The sequence below is a fragment of the Scomber japonicus genome, chromosome 18, assembly GCF_027409825.1.
Source record: "Scomber japonicus isolate fScoJap1 chromosome 18, fScoJap1.pri, whole genome shotgun sequence".
In the NCBI taxonomy this organism is placed as follows: Eukaryota; Metazoa; Chordata; class Actinopteri; order Scombriformes; family Scombridae; genus Scomber; species Scomber japonicus.
In genome coordinates this window covers 13,641,377-13,662,338 of record NC_070595.1, presented here as the reverse complement: position 1 = coordinate 13,662,338, position 20,962 = coordinate 13,641,377, and the positions used below count along the sequence as shown (strand labels likewise).

The 20,962-nt window shown below is 36.1% G+C and overlaps 2 protein-coding genes across 2 annotated transcripts in view; both read right to left on the bottom strand.

Annotated features, from left to right (window-relative positions):
* Positions 1-20,962, bottom strand: part of ighd (immunoglobulin heavy constant delta) — a 99,659-nt gene that overhangs the window by 35,111 nt on the left and 43,586 nt on the right.
* LOC128378802 (immunoglobulin gamma-1 heavy chain-like) lies at positions 12,015-16,579 on the bottom strand. Its single transcript, XM_053338409.1, has 7 exons — positions 16,531-16,579; positions 16,125-16,433; positions 14,868-14,912; positions 13,606-13,887; positions 13,161-13,448; positions 12,692-13,003; positions 12,015-12,540 (listed from the first exon to the last, which is right to left on the bottom strand). The coding sequence occupies exons 1-7, from the start codon at positions 16,577-16,579 to the stop codon at positions 12,197-12,199; spliced, it is 1,629 nt and encodes a 542-aa protein (XP_053194384.1). The 3' UTR covers positions 12,015-12,196.

Here is a 20,962-nt window from a genome sequence, read left to right as displayed (position 1 = left end):
AGTGATTATAGTTTCAGATACAATGGTGTTGTCTTGTCCAGTGATGATACACTCCAACTCTGCCTGTTTGTTGTTAAAAATCTTTTTGGGACTTGGAGGGTTCAGTGTCATTGTGAATGGAACTACATGAGGGACAGGAACAGAAAAAAGTAAGATTTTTTTAACACCTGAAACATCAAAATTACAATAGAATTACATTTATGTCATGTTCAATCATATACTTTTCAGTCATTCATGAACATGTGGCATAAGTGTCTTCATGGAAAATGTATTTGAAACAGTCAGCACTAAACAGACATGTTTACTGTCAAAATACATTCAGAGACAGACCGACACATGAGCACAAAATAGCAAATTTAAAGGTGAATCTACTATTTGTCACATTCAATTGAGTTACCCGTTGTTTTAAACACTCCTCGTGATGTTAATGGCTTGTTGCTGCCAGCAGGCCAGATGTTGCAGGTGAAAACAGAATTCTCCTGGTTCCACTTTTCCTTACTGATGGTGTAAATACTTGTAACAGAGTAGCCATTGTTGGTCTTCTGAGGTGGGGAGGTGATGCCATCTTTGTAGTTCCCAGTTCTTTGTTCTGCATCTTCTGACCAGGCTATGTAATAATCCTGCAGCACAGGACTGGAGACCAGACACACCAGACTGACATCTGAGTTTCCTTTGATGTCCTCCTCTGGGAGAACATGGACCGTCACTGTTGGATTCCCAACTGAAAGAGACATTTAGTTAAACAGGGAGGATTATATTGAAGCTTTATGTTTACTATATTACATTATGACACATCTGTGTGTGAGTTGGTTGCAGACCTTGACTCACAGATTACTGCTCTGTCAATCAGTCTTAATCATTTAGTTATGTACCTCCTTTGTGGACACTCAGATCTTGAATTACTGGTGTCATGTATTCTCTGTTGGCAGAACAGCGCACATTGTTAACTTGCTGCCATTCATTGAAAGTACGAGTCAGTGTGCTGGTTTTGCTGTGCTGACTGCCTGCAGACATTGGCGGTCCAGTAATGAAACTGGTCACATTTTCTCCATTAATGTGCCAAGTGATTATAGTTTCAGATACAATGGTGTTGTCTTGTCCAGTGATGATACACTCCAACTCTGCCTGTTTGTTGTTAAAAATCTTTTTGGGACTTGGAGGGTTCAGTGTCATTGTGAATGGAACTACATGAGGGACAGGAACAGAAAAAAGTAAGATTTTTTTAACACCTGAAACATCAAAATTACAATAGAATTACATTTATGTCATGTTCAATCATATACTTTTCAGTCATTCATGAACATGTGGCATAAGTGTCTTCATGGAAAATGTATTTGAAACAGTCAGCACTAAACAGACATGTTTACTGTCAAAATACATTCAGAGACAGACCGACACATGAGCACAAAATAGCAAATTTAAAGGTGAATCTACTATTTGTCACATTCAATTGAGTTACCCGTTGTTTTAAACACTCCTCGTGATGTTAATGGCTTGTTGCTGCCAGCAGGCCAGATGTTGCAGGTGAAAACAGAATTCTCCTGGTTCCACTTTTCCTTACTGATGGTGTAAATACTTGTAACAGAGTAGCCATTGTTGGTCTTCTGAGGTGGGGAGGTGATGCCATCTTTGTAGTTCCCAGTTCTTTGTTCTGCATCTTCTGACCAGGCTATGTAATAATCCTGCAGCACAGGACTGGAGACCAGACACACCAGACTGACATCTGAGTTTCCTTTGATGTCCTCCTCTGGGAGAACATGGACCGTCACTGTTGGATTCCCAACTGAAAGAGACATTTAGTTAAACAGGGAGGATTATATTGAAGCTTTATGTTTACTATATTACATTATGACACATCTGTGTGTGAGTTGGTTGCAGACCTTGACTCACAGATTACTGCTCTGTCAATCAGTCTTAATCATTTAGTTACTTACCTCCTTTGTGGACACTCAGATCTTGAATTACTGGTGTCATGTATTCTCTGTTGGCAGAACAGCGCACGTTGTTAACTTGCTGCCATTCATTGAAAGTACGAGTCAGTGTGCTGGTTTTGCTGTGCTGACTGCCTGCAGACATTGGCGGTCCAGTAATGAAACTGGTCACACTTTCTCCATTAATGTGCCAAGTGATTATAGTTTCAGATACAATGGTGTTGTCTTGTCCAGTGATGATACACTCCAACTCTGCCTGTTTGTTGTTAAAAATCTTTTTGGGACTTGGAGGGTTCAGTGTCATTGTGAATGGAACTACATGAGGGACAGGAACAGAAAAAAAAGTAAGATTTTTTTAACACCCGAAACATCAAAATTACAGTAGAATTACATTTATGTCATGTTCAATCATATACTTTTCAGTCATTCATGAACATGTGGCATAAGTGTCTTCATGGAAAATGTATTTGAAACAGTCAGCACTAAACAGACATGTTTACTGTCAAAATACATTCAGAGACAGACCGACACATAAGTACAAAATAGCACATTTAAAGGTGAATCTACTATTTGTCACATTCAATTGAGTTACCCGTGGTTTTGAACACTCCTCGTGATGTTAATGGCTTGTTGCTGCCAGCAGGCCAGATGTTGCAGGTGAAAACAGAATTCTCCTGGTTCCACTTTTTCTTACTGATGGTGTAAATACTTGTAACAGAGTAGCCATTGTTGGTCTTCTGAGGTGGGGAGGTGATGCCATCTTTGTAGTTCCCAGTTCTTCGTTCTGCATCTTCTGACCAGGCTATGTAATAATCCTGCAGCACAGGACTGGAGACCAGACACACCAGACTGACATCTGAGTTTCCTTTGATGTCCTCCTCTGAGAGAACCTGGACTGTCACTGTTGGATTCCCAACTGAAAGAGACATTTAGTTAAACAGCGAGGGTTATATTGAAGCTTTATGTTTACTATATTACATTATGACACATCTGTGTGTGAGTTGGTTGCAGACCTTGACTCACAGATTACTGCTCTGTCAATCAATCTTAATCATTTAGTTACGTACCTCCTTTGTGGACAGTCAGATCTTGAATTACTGGTGTCATGTATTCTCTGTTGGCAGAACAGCGCACGTTGTTAACTTGCTGCCATTCATTGAAAGTACGAGTCAGTGTGCTGGTTTTGCTGTGCTGACTGCCTGCAGACATTGGCGGTCCAGTAATGAAACTGGTCACATTTTCTCCATTAATGTGCCAAGTGATTATAGTTTCAGATACAATGGTGTTGTCTTGTCCAGTGATGATACACTCCAACTCTGCCTGGTTGTTGTTGAAAATCTTTTTGGGACTTGGAGGGTTCAGTGTCATTGTGACCGGAGCTACATGAGGGACAGGAACAGAATAAAAATGGTCAGTACGATTTTTAACACCTGAAACATCACAATTAAAGTAAAATGACATTTATGTCATGTTTAATTATATACTTCTAGTTTCCTATTACAATTTTATTCAGTGATAAGATCAACAGTACAGTACCTTTTGAGGCCTTCTGCTTATATGTTTTTCCTTGGTGAACCACCTCACAGGTGTAAACAGCTTCCTTTTCCCAATCTGTGTTCTTGACCTTCAGGACACTGACAGCTGAATATACATTTCCATTTTTTTGGGGGACCCAATCAGTGGAGTCGGATACATCGTTTTCATTCTTTTTCCATTTGACTGACAATTTTTCCGGATAAAACTCCTCAATCGTACACACCAGGGCCTGAGTGTCTCCACTTGGCATCGATAGCAAAGTCACCGTTGGAGGAGATGGGGAGGGCACTGAGCAGGTGGAGGAAAGAGCAGAGACATAATATATCTAATTCTGTGTCCAATATTTTACCTAATTTCCTGCTGACAGTATTTTTACCTGTATGCAAAAATGAAAACATGTGTACAAAGAAATTTCAAGTATATCAAATGAAAAATCACATACATTTCACTTGAACAGTCTTGGAGCCTCCAGGATGAGTGATGGAACAATCATAAGAAAATGACTCCGCATCAGATCTTGATACTTGGACCACACTGACTCCTGTATATTTGTTGTTTTGACCTAAAATATATTGTACAGAGTCCGGTGTTTTCGTGCCACCAGCCCACTGGAACTGAAGGCTCTTTGGGAAGAAGTCCTGTGCAAGGCAGCCAAGAGTAACTTTATTGTTATTCTCAGAGGCACATTGAACCAAAGGGAACAGAGTTGGTGATACAGTTGTTTCTGTGAAAGAAGAGTTTTGAAATATTTAAGTTTCAGATGTATAAATACATGAATGTATAAACTTAAAAATAAAGAGATGATCAACCGCTCCTCTAAAAGCTGACTACAGAAATAATCTTAATATTAAATGTTACATTTTCGAACCTCACAACTCCTCAACCATTTGGTTTGCACACAAATGAAGAAAAACAACAAAAAAACAACCTAGAGGTAATAGAAGGTAAAAAGCGAACAAAGAGTGTTTTGATAAAATGTGTCTTCTTTGATCATAAAAACCTCCCCAAACTGCACTGTTCTGTGAAATTAGGACATTTTAAAAATGTATTGATTTAGAATAAAGTTTTGATGTGCTCACTTATCATCTTATGTGTGAATATTTTGTGCTTCTTCAATCTAAAACTGTAAAAAGTTGAAAGCTTGTTGGCAAGAACTATAAATCGGGTCATGATATAAAATTACACACACATTATTTTCTCATTTAAAAGTTGATCGTCTGTGTGCCGTCTAATTAAAAGAAAAGAATAAGTATATTTAAATTATTTGTAGTTTGGCCAATATTCAGTTGATGAAGTGAAACGCTGTGTCACATGTACAGTATTTAACTCACTGTAAAATAAATAAATATACCACAGAGCCACATTTCAGATATAGTTACATTTCACACTGTTGATAAGTTGTAGGTATTAGTTATATACTTTATATGTAATACATAAAATAATAATAAGAGGTTTAATATAGAATAATATTGTGCATATAAATGTTCGTTTGCAATGGAGCAGCAATACATAAGCGATAATGACAAAGAAAAACTTTTTCAAATGCTTTCTAAGAAACAGCTGCATTCAAAACATCTTGCCTGCTCTGTTTTCTACTTTGTCCAACATCAGTATGAAACTAAACAAGACCACGAGTTCAACTTCAAAATCATATTTAAAAAGGAAAATTAAACTTGTCACTTAAAATATTATGTTAAAAGTGGCTTACCTGAAGTTACTGTGACATCAGTCCCACGACCCCAGTAGTCAAAAGCATCACAGTGCTGCATCTCCATTCACTGCCTGTACAAAAACCTGAAGCATCAGATAAAACGCTTCAAAACTTTCATAAATGTATGAAACACATAAGTTTAGTCTGTTTTTCAGTCAGCTGTATGATACACTGTTTATCATCCTGTTAGTTTCAGTTTTATGTTGATTTTGAATCAGTTTTTTCAATTCAAGATTCAGTGAAGGGCGATAATATAATCAGACTAACTGTCAGCTGATAATTAATTACATTTCAACCACAAATTTGCTCATTTAAAATGATAAAGGCAGTAATTACCTCATATTCTAATGAGAAATATTTTATCCTGTGCCCCTTATTCATCCCAAGCATGTATAAGTGTGAGGTAGTTGCTTTGAGGTTTTTGTATGGACGTTTATCACAGTGCCCCCCAACCTGTCACGATGATAAACCCTCATACAAAAATCAAACACTGTTTGCTGCACTAGAGAGGATAAAGACTTACTGTACATTGTCAGTTTTCTATTTAGTGGTTTCAACACTTTCTATGAATAGTGTATCAGTGACATCTGCAGTGGTTTTTGTGCAGCTCTGTGGCTTCCTGTTTCATTGTGGCTCTCGAGCACAATAATAAACAGCAGAGTCATTCAGTCTTCAAGCTCTTCATCTGCAGATACACCTGGTCCACATTGTTGTCCCTGGAAATGGTGAAGCAATTCTGGACTGATGTGGAATAAGCTTTAGTGCTTCCACTCGGAGCAGAAGGCGACCTACTCCAGTGCTTTCCCTTCAGCTTGTCTGATCCAGCCGACACGAGCATCATCATCTGATATTCCTGTATATGTACAGGTCAGTTTGAGGGATTCTCCACACTTTTTAACTGCTGGTTCAGATTCTGTCAGAGTCTGAACATCGACACCTGTCCAAAGAAAAAAAGTCACTTGCTGCATATGTTAGTATAATTTTGAGGATATATCTGTTAATGAGTTCAAGATCTGTGAATCTTTTCACCTGCCCAGCAGATAGTTAGAAGTAGCAGTCCTGTCCTATAGTCCATCATGTTAACCTGTATGTCCGCTGTTCTCTGTCATCCTCTCTGCAGTCAGATAAGCTGGAAGACATCAAAGTTTTGCATTGACTCCTCCTCACAGGGAAGATAAAACTGGATTGGATTTGGCCATGTTGAAACTCTTGCCAAATTAATTCATAATTTAATGCAACTTGCATCAATCTTCTTACTGCCTTCTCTTCTACAGTCCCTACTGCCCCCTGTAGGTCTTTGTTACAGACACAACACTGAGGGTTTTTGTAAAGCCTTACTACTGCTCCTTACAGTAATAAACAGTGTGTATATGTGTCTAGCACAGTAATACACGGCAGAGTCCTCAAACTTCTAGCATAAGTATTGCTACTGGCATCAGAGAAGCCAACCCCTATCCACTCTGGTCCTTTTCCTGCAGATTGTCTGATCCACTTCATACCACAGCATGTAAATGATAATCTGCAGGAGAGAATGAGAGTCTCCACAGACTTGGCATTAGTGACTTATCATCAGAATATTTATCAGTATCAGTTTTTATCCTTCCGTATTAGATACAATATCACATTTGGAAACACTGTGGTTATTATAATTAAGAAAGAAAGAAATAGTACGTTCAGTTGGTTGAAGCATCTTTTAAGTAATACTTAAGGCATATGTTTTTGTTATTCTTTGTCTCCTGGTTGGATCCTTGTTAAACTTGTATTTATTAGTTATTTATAAAGGGTTTGTGTATGACATGTAATCTGTTATGCATTACTTTAAATCATTGATTTGGTCATATACATTGTAACGGACCCCCTAACATACAAGCTTGCAGAGAGGACGTAACATAATTAAACAAAAGTTTATTCAAATCAAACAGTAGAACTCAAACAAAGTGTCAACAAAAAGAGGATGGAGATCCTATCCTAAACTATCAAAAAGGAAAAAAAGTAATCTAATCCTAAAGGAACCAAAGAAAACTGACCGCTATTTCATGAATAATTGTAGTTTAATGAAAATGTACAACCGATTTATGATCATGACCAAATGAATGAGGCTAGACTCCTCCCAACAGCAACAAGTAAATGACACAGGCTGCTCCAGTTGAACTATCTCAAGGTCAAATGCAAAACACTTCTGTCAAGCATCATCAGTCAAGCAGCTATGATGACTAACACTCCCCAGACATAAACTAGAGGAACTCATTACAGTCATTAACTAATCAAACTCATCACAAGGCCACACTCATCATACATAATCTAACACATCAAAAAGGCTCCATGATCCTTCTGTCACCTATAAAAGCCACAGCCGTGTCCCTCATCACTTATTCAATGACGTCTGTTGTAACAGTCAGAGTCTAGATAGTGCTATTGCTGCAATACTGAATAGCGCCACAAGGTGGCATCTCGTCCCTTTTGTTTTATTGTGTATACACAGCAGCCTTGTTGTTCGCCATGTTTTATGCTCCCCGGACATCCACAAGGAGGGACTCTCACTAAGACTCTCAGTAACAAGCTGGTGGTGGTTGAGCTGTCTATATCTTACTGCTTGTAAGAGTAGTGGATGTAGCGCCGTGGAGACCTGGCTTTGTATGGTCGATGTTGAATACTGTAGAATAAAGCTACCGTGTGGAAATGCCCCACTTCTCTGTCTGTCGACTCTCTGAGCTAACTGCTAACCCTGCTAGCCTCTCCACCTGGACCATCTCACGTTACACTGTACATAACTGTGGACATTTCTTCCATTATACACAGTTTTGAGGGTGCATACATATTTAATAATATGGTGGAAAGTAAATACTGTACAGTAGTGCCTTTGGACACAACCTGAACAACTTCAACATTACTGATAAATCAACGCTCTACTGTTACTGCTGATTTTAATCTGTAACCTGTAGCCTATGTTTTATAATGTGGTTTTTCAGCTCTCACAGTTTCTACAGAGTTTCCCCCCTCCAGGTGTGCTCCCAGAGGTGCAGAGAGAGGGGAATTGACTCTGTAAAGATGATATGTTTAGAAATGTCAGAAAACAAAGAAACCCTCTGAAATAAACCAATAAGAGAAGTTTATTCTGTTCAAATGGTTTCATACATTTGTTGGCATTTACACATCATATAGTCCATTTGAATTGTCCAATTGAATCTTGACAATTTATGATCTCACTTTCAGCATGACAGTTGTCATCTCTGTCTGTTACATACTGTATCCCTCTCATCTTGTTTCTTCTGAATCTGAGAAAGAAAACAAACAAAACACTGTGTTAATGCTTCCTTTTACACATGCATATTGTTGATAATCCTTCTGCTAATTTTAATTCAAATAACTTAAAAGTGAAGATTTTAGAGTTAAATCATGCTGTTGGACGGACAGACAGATGGCAGATATATTGCATAATTTATAATTCAGTAATATATGTATAATTGTACAGTAATTTGACTTGTGTGAAAAAAAACGGGTTGTTGTTTAATAGTCATTTCAGCCACAAGAAGCTACAAGTGCACCATGACCCCATATTTTAAACAGCACTGACAGCATTCATATTTTCTTGCAAGTCAGTTTTCATTTCTTCATGCACTCTGTATGTGACTTATGCTTCAAAGAAATCTGAAAGAAAAAGAAATCAATATGGGCAATAACAGTCTTATGATGATGTCTCATTTAACTGAAGGAGGTTATGGGCAAGCCAGTCTTTGATGTCATGGAGACAGTTTTGTAGTCAGGGTATATTGGCCTGGTTGTGTGAATTAAGGGGGAGGTAAATTTGACAATCATTTGCACAACAGTGAAAAGAGATATTCTACTTTGTATGATTTCTCACTGTAGTTGAATTACAGCCTCATTGAACATTTTGAAATGTATTATATTTGCCTCATGTCAGCCTCAGGTCACTGAAATGAAGCCTGCATGGAAGAACAGTGGAAGCAGAAGCTTCCAGCTATCAGCACAAACAGGGCTTTCAAGTTAGTGAGTCTATCTTTAATCTCACTTTCACTTTTAGAATGCATCTGAAGACAATCAAGTTAGAAACATGTTTTGAATTAATTTAAAAAACATCAATCTACTGTTACTATCAGCAGTGTAAAACAAGCTGTGAAAGCTCTTTTCATTAAACAACCTTGTTTTAGTTACATAAAACATTGATATGGAATTAAAACTTTTCAATTGTTGCTTATTACACCACTATTTGCACTTTGCCTTTCTTCTTGTCTTTGTCTGGTAATAAATATTAGTCATGTCATGAATTAAATATTGAATTCCTGACAGTATGCTACTTTCTACTTCAAAGTTAAGAATGAAGAAGAAAAGAGTACAAAGGGGATCATCATTTTTACACTGGCACTTTTAAAATTGATGTAATACAATGAAAACACTCAAGTTAAGATCATACAATGAATGTTCTCATGTGTCAAAAACACATTTTTGCAAAGTCACTATGTTATACTGTATATATGTACAGCTTTATCTTCATTCAGTTTGCTAAAGTGCAGCCGCACTTAATGCTGTACTGTACAGCAACAAAAACAACAATATACAGAAATATACTTTCTATCTGATGTTTCAGCTTATCATGCATGTTCTACACTTCAAGTTATATTTTTTCTACTATATTTTTTGATGAGCTGTGATGAGATATTTGTGAATTATGATTAATGCTGCTTCATCATTGTGTCTGAGAATATACCCAAAACATCCAAACATTCAAAATGCTTACAACCAGGCTTTTATTAATTTGCCTGCTGAGAGTCTGTGTGTCTGTTGTATGTACGAGCCACTTCACACCTGGATTCATACTGATATGCAAATGCATTCAGTGTTAAAAAGTTTATTTCTAGTACTGACAGTTTCCACAAAGTTTCACATCTGCAGGTGTGTTCCCAGAGGTGCAGAGAGAGGAGAAGTGACTCTCTAAATATAATATCATTAGAAACACCAGGAAACATACAAACCTTCTTAGTTTCACTGATAACAGAAGTTTACAGTCTGTTGATTTTATGTGATGCTATTTTAAATGTTCTTAGAGACTCTCCTACACACACTCTGTAAAATCGTTATGCAGCTGTCCAAATCAATTGCAAATCAATCAATATATCAGTTGCAAGTATCATATTTATTGAATCACTGATGAAAGAAAAAATACAATAAGCAAAAGGATGAAACATAGACTCACAAACATGAAGAACAAAGATTTATAGTAAAAACTACAAAATACTGTAATACAAGTTGTTATTTACAAATCGATGTAAAGTTAATACTGCAATTCTATAATCTATTTGTATATAACAACAGTATCCAATGCAGGGAAAAAGTCTTCATATGAATCATTTGTAATGGTCTTATTATTATTAGCAAGGCAACATCACAGTGTTTTTCAAAGGTTACAGAGAAATCAATTTTCTGTGACATTACGAGTTTTTCCATTAATTATGCAAACAATTTTGAAACATTAAAAAAAAAACAATGAAGACCTGTAGATGTATATGCTGTGCATCCATCACATCCTTTACTGTCTCTTCATCTGGAAAAAAAACAAACAAACATTAAACAATTGAAAAAGAAACTGGACATTCATCCAGTTGGAAGACTGACAAGTAAAATGATCTGTGCATCATCAGCAGACAGCTCTGACCAGTAGTAATAATTAATTGATTAATGTATAATTTTTTTGTAAACTAAGACATGGTGACTTCTTGTGATTGGCTGTTTGTTGTTAATCTAAATTAATGTCACAGTCTCAGTGTGTTTTCTGTGGTTGATGCTAAATGTAGATCAGTCACATCTGTGCTGATTAGCCGTGTCAAAACACTTTATTCAAAGCAGAGCCGGCATAGTGAAAGTGATTTTGGTGCCAATTAACTGTTCAGTATTGTTGAAGGAAACCAATGAGCCAAACTCCTTGAATGTCAGTTTGGTCCATTAAAACTTGACAAGGTTACTTCACTGGCTTCATACTGGATCAGATATCTTGTGGTCAAAAGGCCCTGACACTTTACACTGTTTGAGGACCTCAAACTTGCACAATTAGTGTTAACTTTGAAATCACTTTTAACAACTGACAGACTATGACTTTTCAATGATGTTGATACTTCCTGTTTATTTATTTTATCAAGCAAAATGGATTCATTTCTTTCAGTCTTCATGATCTTCATTGCAGACAAACTTGCTACAGAAAAACTGCCAACACAATGCAACCAAACACCTCTTCCTTTTATATTTGATTCTACTATCAACATTATTTTATCGTCTGATTATATCATATATGATATGCTACACAGTCATTAGACTTGAGTAAAACTGAAAAGCCATCATGTTTACCTTGACCAGACTGAATATCATGTTATAGAGAAGAGTGAATATGAAGAGGAATATGAAGGAGGAGGTTGTGGACCACAAGCTGCTGAACTCGTCCTCTTCAGGGGAAGCATCTGTGCAACTCAGATACTCAGATGTAATATTCTGTTTTGGGTCTTGAGGACAATCTAAGAAGAAGGATGTATAAATTGTTAAATGACAGGAAAAATTGTGTGTCTGTGTGTGTGTGTGTGTGTGTGTGTGTGTGTTGTTTTTTTTAATTAAAAATACCAGATATTGTCCCTCTTATTGCTAATAAATTCAAATACCTGTATACATACAGTACATTATTGTGTCATGTTAGTGTGGATGTTTGAACATTGAAAGAGTAGTGTCTTACTTTGAGGCTTCACTGAAAACTACTCATACAAAATGACCCCATAACATAACTTTTCCTTTTGTTTTAAAATATTGAAATCATTCATGAACATGTGACAAAAGTGTCTCTATGCAACATTTATTTGAAACAATCAGCACACTTCTCAAGCTGTTTGACAATATGACAAAGACAGACTGAAACACAACATGATGACGAACAAAACTAAACAGACATGTTTACTGTCAAAATACATTCAGAGACAGAGCGACACATTAGCACGTAATACCACATTTAAAGGTGAATCTACTATTTGTCACATTCAATGGAGTTACCCATGGCTTTAGACACTCCTCGTGATTTCATGATCTGGTTGCTGGCAGCAAGCCAGACGTTGCAGTTGACAACAGACTGCTTCCACGTGTCCTTTTTAATGTTGTAAACACTTGTAACAGAGTAGCCATTGTCAGTCTTCTGAGGTGGGGAAGTGATGCCGTCTTTGTAGTTACCAGTTTTTTGTCCAACATCATCTGACCAGGCTATGTAATAATCCTGCAGCACAGAACTGGAGACCAGACACACCAGACTGACATCTGAGTTTTCTTTGATGTCCTCCTCTGGGAGAACATGGACCGTCACTGTTGGATTCCCAACTGAAAGAGACATTTAGTTAAACAGGGAGGATTACATTGAAGCTTTATGTTTACTATATTACATTATGACACATCTGTGTGTGAGTTGGTTGCAGACCTTGACTCACAGGTTACTGCTCTATCAATCAGTCTTAATCATTTAGTTACGTACCTCCTTTGTGGACAGTCAGATCTTGAATTACTGGTGTCATGTATTCTCTGTTGGCAGAACAGCGCACGGTGTTAACTTGCTGCCATTCACTTAAAGTACGAGTCAGTGTGCTGGTTTTGCTGTGCTGACTGCCTGCAGACGTTGGCGGTCCAGTAATGAAACTGGTCACATTTTCTCCATTAATGTGCCAAGTGATTATAGTTTCAGATACAATGGTGTTGTCTTGTCCAGTGATGATACACTCCAACTCTGCCTGGTTGTTGTTGAAAATCTTTTTAGGATTTGGAGGGTTCAGTGTCATTGTGACCGGAGCTACATGAGGGACAGGAACAGAATAAAAATGGTCAGTACGATTTTTAACACCTGAAACATCACAATTAAAGTAAAATGACATTTATGTCATGTTTATTTATATACTTCTAGTTTCCTATTACAATTTTATTCAGTGATAAGATCAACAGTACAGTACCTTTTGAGGCCTTCTGCTTATATGTTTTTCCTTGGTGAACCACCTCACAGGTGTAAACAGCTTCCTTTTCCCAATCTGTGTTCTTGACCTTCAGGACACTGACAGCTGAATATACATTTCCATTTTTTTGGGGGACCCAATCAGTGGAGTCGGATACATCGTTTTCATTCTTTTTCCATTTGACTGACAATTTTTCTGGATAAAACTCCTCAATCGTACACACCAGGGCCTGAGTGTCTCCACTTGGCATCGATAGCAAAGTCACCGTTGGAGGAGATGGGAATTCATCTGAGCAGGTGGAGGAAAGAGCAGAGACATAATATATCTAATTCTGTGTCCAATATTTGACCTAATTTTCTGTTGACAGTTTTTTTTTTACCTGTATGCAAAAATGAAAACATGTGTACAAAGAAATTTCAAGTATATCAAATGAAAAATCACATACATTTCACTTGGACAGACTTGGAGCCTCCAAGATGAGTGATGGAACAATTATAAGGCAACGAATCTGCATCAGATCTTGATACTTGGACCACACTGACTCCTGTATATTTGTTGTTTTGACCTAAAATATATTGTACAGAGTCCGGTGTTTTCGTGCCACCAGCCCACTGGAACTGAAGACTCTTTGGGAAGAAGTCCTGTGCAAGGCAGCCAAGAGTAACTTTATTGTTACTCTCAGAGGCACATTGAACCAAAGGGAACAGAGTTGGTGATACAGTTGTTGCTGTGAAAGAAGAGTTTTGAAATATTTAAGTTTCAGATGTATAAATACATGAATGTATGAACTTAAAAATAAAGAGATGATCAACCGCTCCTCTAAAAGCTGACTACAGAAAATAATCTTAATATTAAATGTTACATTTTCGAACCTCACAACTCCTCAACCATTTGGTTTGCACATAAATGAAAATAACAACCAAAACAACCTAGAGGTAATAGAAGGTAAAAAGCGAACCAATAGTGTTTTGATAAAATGTGTCTTCTTTGATCATAAAAACCTCCCCAAACTGCACAGTTCTGTGAAACTAGGACATTTAAAACATGTATTGATTTAGAATAAAGTTTTGATTTCCTCACTTATCATCTTATGTGTGAATATTTTGTGCTTCTTCAATCTAAAACTGTAAAAAGTTGAAAGCTTGTTGGCAAGAACTATAAATCGGGTCATGATATAAAATTACACACACATTATTTTCTCATTTAAAAGTTGATCGTCTGTGTGCCGTCTAATTAAAAGAAAAGAATAAGTATATTTAAATTATTTGTAGTTTGGCCAATATTCAGTTGATGAAGTGAAACGCTGTGTCACATGTACAGTATTTAACTCACTGTAAAATAAATAAATATACCACAGAGCCACATTTCAGATATAGTTACATTTCACACTGTTGATAAGTTGTAGGTATTAATTATATACTTTATATGTAATACATAAAATAATAATAAGAGGTTTAATATAGAATAATATTGTGCATATAAATGTTCGTTTGCAATGGAGCAGCAATACATAAGCGATAATGACAAAGAAAATCTTTAAAATGCTTTCTAAGAAACAGCTGCATTCAAAACATCTTGCCTGCTCTGTTTTCTACTTTGTCCAACATCAGTATGAAACTAAACAAGACCACGAGTTCAACTTCAAAATCATATTTAAAAAAGAAAATTAAACTTGTGACTTAAAATATTATGTTAAAAGTGGCTTACCTGAAGTTACTGTGACATCAGTCCCACGACCCCAGTAGTCGAAATAATCACAGTGCTGCATCTCCATTCACTGCCTGTACAAAAACCTGAAGCATCAGATAAAACGCTTCAAAACTTTCATAAATGTATAAAACACATAAGTTTAGTCTATTTTTCAGTCAGGAGTATGATACACTGTTTATCATCCTGTTAGTTTCAATTTTAAGTTGATTTTGAATCTGTTTTTTAGGTCAAGATTCAGTGGAGGGCGATAATAACATCTGGCTAATGTAACTTTCAGTTGATAATTAACTACATTTCAACCACAAATTTGCTCATTTAAAATGACAAAGGCAGTAATTACCTCATATTCTAATGAGAAATATTTTATCCTGTGCCTCTTATTCATCCCAAGCATGTATAAGTGTGAGGTAGTTGTTCTGAGGTTTTTGTATGGACGTTTATCACAGTGCCCCCGTATAGCCCATCACGGTGATAAACCCTCGTACAAAAACCACACACTGTTTGCTGAACTAGAGAGGAAACAGACTTACTCTATATTGTCAGCTGTGAGTGAAAAAAACAAAAAATAAAACAGGAACACAAGTTCAACAATCATCAAGACTACATTTAAGGTTGTACGTTTTTGATTTTATATTTTTAATTGTATTGTAAAAAATACATCTACATTTTTTAAATGTACTATCTACTGTATATACATCAATAACACCATATCATACCTGATCCATCATCCTTTACTATTATTAGTTATCATCCTTTATCCAAAATTGTATCTACAAATCTGAAAACACTGTTGCTTTAAAAAAAATGATATTTTAAATTTCAAATATGTTATATATATTTGATATATATTTCATGATATTTAAAATAAACAATATATTTTATCATTATAAGACTGAGTAATTAAAACTGAAAAACTGAAACAGTTACCATGATGAATTAGATTAGCTGGTTGATTTGATCCTTTTAGAAAGACATGATTAGTCAACACAGAATTTGTGATTGAAAACATTTTTGTGATTGTTCTTACTGATAAAATGCTGCTCAGCCTCAGAACAAGAGACAGGCAGCTTAATTGTGTGTAAACATCACTTGTTGCTACAGTTGTGATAGAACCATGATGTGTTGAAATAGTGAGAAACAAAAGTGTGTATTTTATATTTTTGTATATAGTGGTTTCAACACTTTCTATGAGCGGTGTCTCATTGACATCTCCAGTGGTTTTTGTACAGCTCTGTGGCTTCCTGTTTCATTGTGGCTCTCGAGCACAATAATAAACAGCAGAGTCTTCAGTCTTCAAGCTGTTCATCTGCAGATACACCTGGTCCACATTGTTGTCTCTGGAAATGGTGAAGCGATTCTGGACTGATGTGGAATAAGCTTTATTGCTTCCACTGGGAGCAGAAATGTAGGCAACCCACTCCAGTGCTTTCCCTTCAGCTTGTCTGATCCAGCCGACATGAGCATTATCATCTGATATTCCTGTATATGTACAGGTCAGTTTGTGGGATTCTCCAGGCTTTTTAACTGCTGGTTCAGATTCTGACAGAGTCTGACCATCGACACCTGTCAAAAGAAAAAAAGTCACTTGCTGCATATGTTACTGTAGTATAATTTTGATGATATATCTGTGAATGAGTTCAAGATCCGTGAATATTTTCACCTGTCCAGCAGATAGTTAGAATCAGCAGTCCTGTCCTATAGTCCATCATGTTAAACTGTGTGTCCACTGTTCTCTGTCATCCTCTCTGCAGTCAGATAAGAGCTGGAAGGCATCAAAGTTTTGCATTGACTCCTCCTCACAGGGAAGATGAAATTGGAATGGATTTGGCCATCAGTACAATATAAAGTTAGAGTTGAAACTCTTGCCAAATTAATTCATAATTTAATGCAACTTGAATTTAAATGTCATATTTATTTAGAATTCTCTACAGAAGTCGTTTTATCAGGTCAGAATTTTTGATATTTGTTCAAAAGAAACAACAGTACAAGATACAAGCAAAAACACAGCACTCAACTGGAAATCCCACATATATGTAAAGGTGGTGGTTTCACTGTGTGTTCATCTGCATGTCTGTGCAATTGTAGGAGCAATATCAGTCTTCTTACTGCATTCTCTTCTACAGTCTCTACTGCCTCCTGTAGGTCTTTGTTACAGACACAACACTGAGGGTTTTTGTGAAGCTTTACTACTGCTCCTTACAGTAATAAACAGTGTGTATATGTGTCTAGCACAGTAATACACTGCAGAGTCTTCAAACTTCTAGCATAAGTATTCCTACTGGCATCAGAGAAGCCGACCCCTATCCACTCTGGTCCTTTTCCTGCAGGTTGTCTGATCCACTTCATACCACAGCATGTAAATGATAATCTGCAGGAGAGAATGAGAGTCCCCACAGACTTGGCATTAGTGACTGATCATCAGCATATTTATCAGTATCAGTTTTTATCCTTCCATATTGGATACAATATCACATTTGGAAACACTATTGTTATTATAATTAAGAAAGAAAGAAATAGTACGTCCAGTTGGTTGAAGCATCTTTTAAATAATACTTATGGCATATGTTTTTGTTATTCTTTGTCTCCTGGTTGAATCCTTGTTAAAATCATTAGTTATTGTAACTATGACCTAACTGTAACCTGTATGTCTTATAACATAATGTGGTTGAAATGGTTTGATATGCCGATACAATGTTTACAATGTTTATATTGATTTTATTATTTTTATTTTAACTTTCTGAATATGTGTGTCAGTCTGCAGCCATTCATGCCTGGATTTATACTGACATGTATGTAAAGAAAGCTAGACAGTGTATGGGAGCTTTTTTTCAATTTTTGGATGTAAATACATGTGAAAGAAACATTTGTCATTTTAATGAAGTTAATTTAGTTAATTTTCAGCTCTCACAGTTTCTACAGAGTTTCCCAGCTCTAGGTGTGCTCCCAGAGGTGCAGAGAGAGGGGAATTGACTCTGTAAAGATGAACAGAAGTTTATAATTTGTTCAAATGGTTTCATAAGTTTGTTGGCCTTTGCACATCATATAGGCCATTTGAATTGTCCAATTGAGTCTTGACAGTTTATGATCTCACTTTCAGCATGACAGTTGTCATCTCTGTCTGTTACTGTATCCCTCTAATCTTGTTTCTTCTGAATCTGAGAAAGAAAACAAACAAAACACTGTGTTAATGCTTCATGGCTTCATATCCTTTTACACATGCATATTGTTGATAATCCTTCTGCTAATTTTAATTCAAATAATTTAAAGGTGAAGAGTTTAGAGTTAAATCATGCTGTTGGACAGACAGACAGATGGCAGATATATATATTGCATAATTTATAATTCAGTAATATATGTACAATTGTACAGTAATTTGACTTGTGTGAAAAAAACGGCTTGTTGTTTAATACTCATTTCAGCCACAAGAGGCTACAAGTGCACCATGACCCCATATTTTAAACAGCACTGACAGCATTCATGTTTACTTGCAAGTTAGTTTTCATTTCTTTGTGCACTCTGTATGTGACTTATGCTTCAAAGAAATCTGAAAGAAAAAGAAATCAATATGGGCAATAACAGTCTTATGATGATGTCTTGTCCTCATTTAACTGAAGGAGGTTACGGGCAAGCCAGTCTTTGATGTCATGGAGACAGTTTTGTAGTCAGGGTATATTGGCCTGGTTGTGTGAATTAAGGGGGAGGTAAATTTGAGAATCATTTGCACAACAGTGAAAAGAGATATTATACTTTGTATGATTTCTCACTGTAGTTGAATTACAGCCTCATTGAACATTTTGAAATGTATTATATTTGCCTCATGTCAGCCTCAGGTCACTGAAATGAAGCCTGCATGGAAGAACAGTGGAAGCAGAAGCTTCCAGCTATCAGCACAAACAGGGCTTTCAAGTTAGTGAGTCTATCTTTAATCTCACTTTCACTTTTAGAATGCATCTGAAGACAATCAAGTTAGAAACATGTTTTGAATTAATTTAAAAAACATCAATCTACTGTTACTATCAGCAGTGTAAAACAAGCTGTGAAAGCTCTTTTCATTAAACAACCTTGTTTTAGTTACATAAAACATTGATATGGAATTCAAACTTTTCAATTGTTGCTTATTACACCACTATTTGCACTTTGCAACACTCGTGCCTTTCTTCTTGTCTTTGTCTGGTAATAAATATTAGTCATGTCATGAATTAAATATTGAATTCCTGACAGTATGCTACTTTCTACTTCAAAGTTAAGAATGAAGAAGAAAAGAGTACAAAAGGGATCATCATTTTTACACTGGCACTTTTAAAATTGATGTAATACAATGAAAACACTCAAGTTAAGATCATACAATGAATGTTCTCATGTGTCAAAAACACATTTTTTCAAAGTCACTATGTTATACTGTATATATGTACAGCTTTATCTTCATTCAGTTTGCTAAAGTGCAGCCGCACTTAATGCTGTACTGTACAGCAACAAAAACAACAATATACAGAAATATACTTTCTATCTGATGTTTCAGCTTATCATGCATGTTCTACACTTCAAGTTATATTTTTCTACTATATTTTTTGATGAGCTGTGATGAGATATTTGTGAATTATGATTAATGCTGCTTCATCATTGTGTCTGAGAATATACCCAAAACATCCAAACATTCAAAATGCTTACAATCAGGCTTTTATTTGCCTGCTGAGAGTCTGTGTGTCTGTTGTATGTACGAGCCACTTCACACCTGGATTCATACTGATATGCAAATGCATTCAGTGTTAAAAAGTTTATTTCTAGTACTGACAGTTTCCACAAAGTTTCACATCTGCAGGTGTGTTCCCACAGGTGCAGAGAGAGGAGAAGTGACTCTCTAAATATAATATAATTAGAAACACCAGGAAACAGACAAACCTTCTTAGTTTCACTGATAACAGAAGTTTACAGTCTGTTGATTTTATGTGATGCTATTTTAAATGTTCTTAGAGACTCTCCTACACACACTCTGTAAAATCGTTATGCAGCTGTCCAAATCAATTGCAAATCAATCAATATATCAGTTGCAAGTATCATATTTATTGAATCACTGATGAAAGAAAAAATACAATAAGCAAAAGGATGAAACATAGACTCACAAACATGAAGAACAAAGATTTATAGTAAAAACTACAAAATACTGTAATACAAGTTGTTATTTACAAATCGATGTAAAGTTAATACTGCAATTCTATAATCTATTTGTATATAACAACAGTATCCAATGCAGGGAAAAAGTCTTCATATGAATCATTTGTAATGGTCTTATTATTATTAGCAAGACAACATCACAGTGTTTTTCAAAGGTTACAGAGAAATCAATTTTCTGTGACATTACGAGTTTTTCCATTAATTATGCAAACAATTTTGAAACATTAAAAAAAAAAACAATGAAGACCTGTAGATGTATATGCTGTGCATCCATCTCATCCTTTACTGTCTCTTCATCTGGAAAAAAAACAAACAACATTAAACAATTGAAAAAGAAACTGGACATTCATTAGGTTGGAAGACTGACAAGTAAATGATCTGTGTATCATCAGCAGACAGCTCTGACCAGTAGTAATAATTAATTGATTAATGTATAATTTTTTTGTAAACTAAGACATGGTGACTTCTTGTGATTGGCTGTTTGTTGTTAATCTAAATTAATGTCACACACAGCTCAGTGTGTTTTCTGTGGTTGATGCTAAATGTAGATCAGTCACATCTGTGCTGATTAGCCGTGTCAAAACACTTTATTCAAAGCAGAGCCGGCATACTGAAAGTGATTTTGGTGCCAATTAACTGTTCAGTATTGTTGAAGGAAACCAATGAGCCAAACTCCTTGAATGTCAGTTTGGTCCATTAAAACTTGACAAGGTTACTTCACTGGCTTCATACTGGATCAGATATCTTGTGGTCAAAAGGCCCTGACGCTTTACACTGTTTGAGGACCTCAAACTTGCACAATTAGTGTTAACTTTGAAATCACTTTTAACAGCTGACAGACTATGACTTTTCAATGATGTTGATACTTCCTGTTTATTTATTTTATCAAGCAAAATGGATTCATTTCTTTCAGTCTTCAT

Excerpts from the sequence above, each read along its gene's own strand:
- LOC128378802 (XM_053338409.1), bottom strand. The coding sequence starts at position 16,579 with ATGATGGACTATAGGACAGGACTGCTGATTCTAACTATCTGCTGGACA. Across the intron at positions 16,434-16,530 it reads TCTAACTATCTGCTGGACAG|GTGTCGATGGTCAGACTCTG; the intron begins GTGAAAATATTC and ends TTCTTTTGACAG. Across the intron at positions 13,449-13,605 it reads CAAGTCTGTCCAAGTGAAAT|ATGAATTCCCATCTCCTCCA; the intron begins GTATGTGATTTT and ends CCACCTGCTCAG.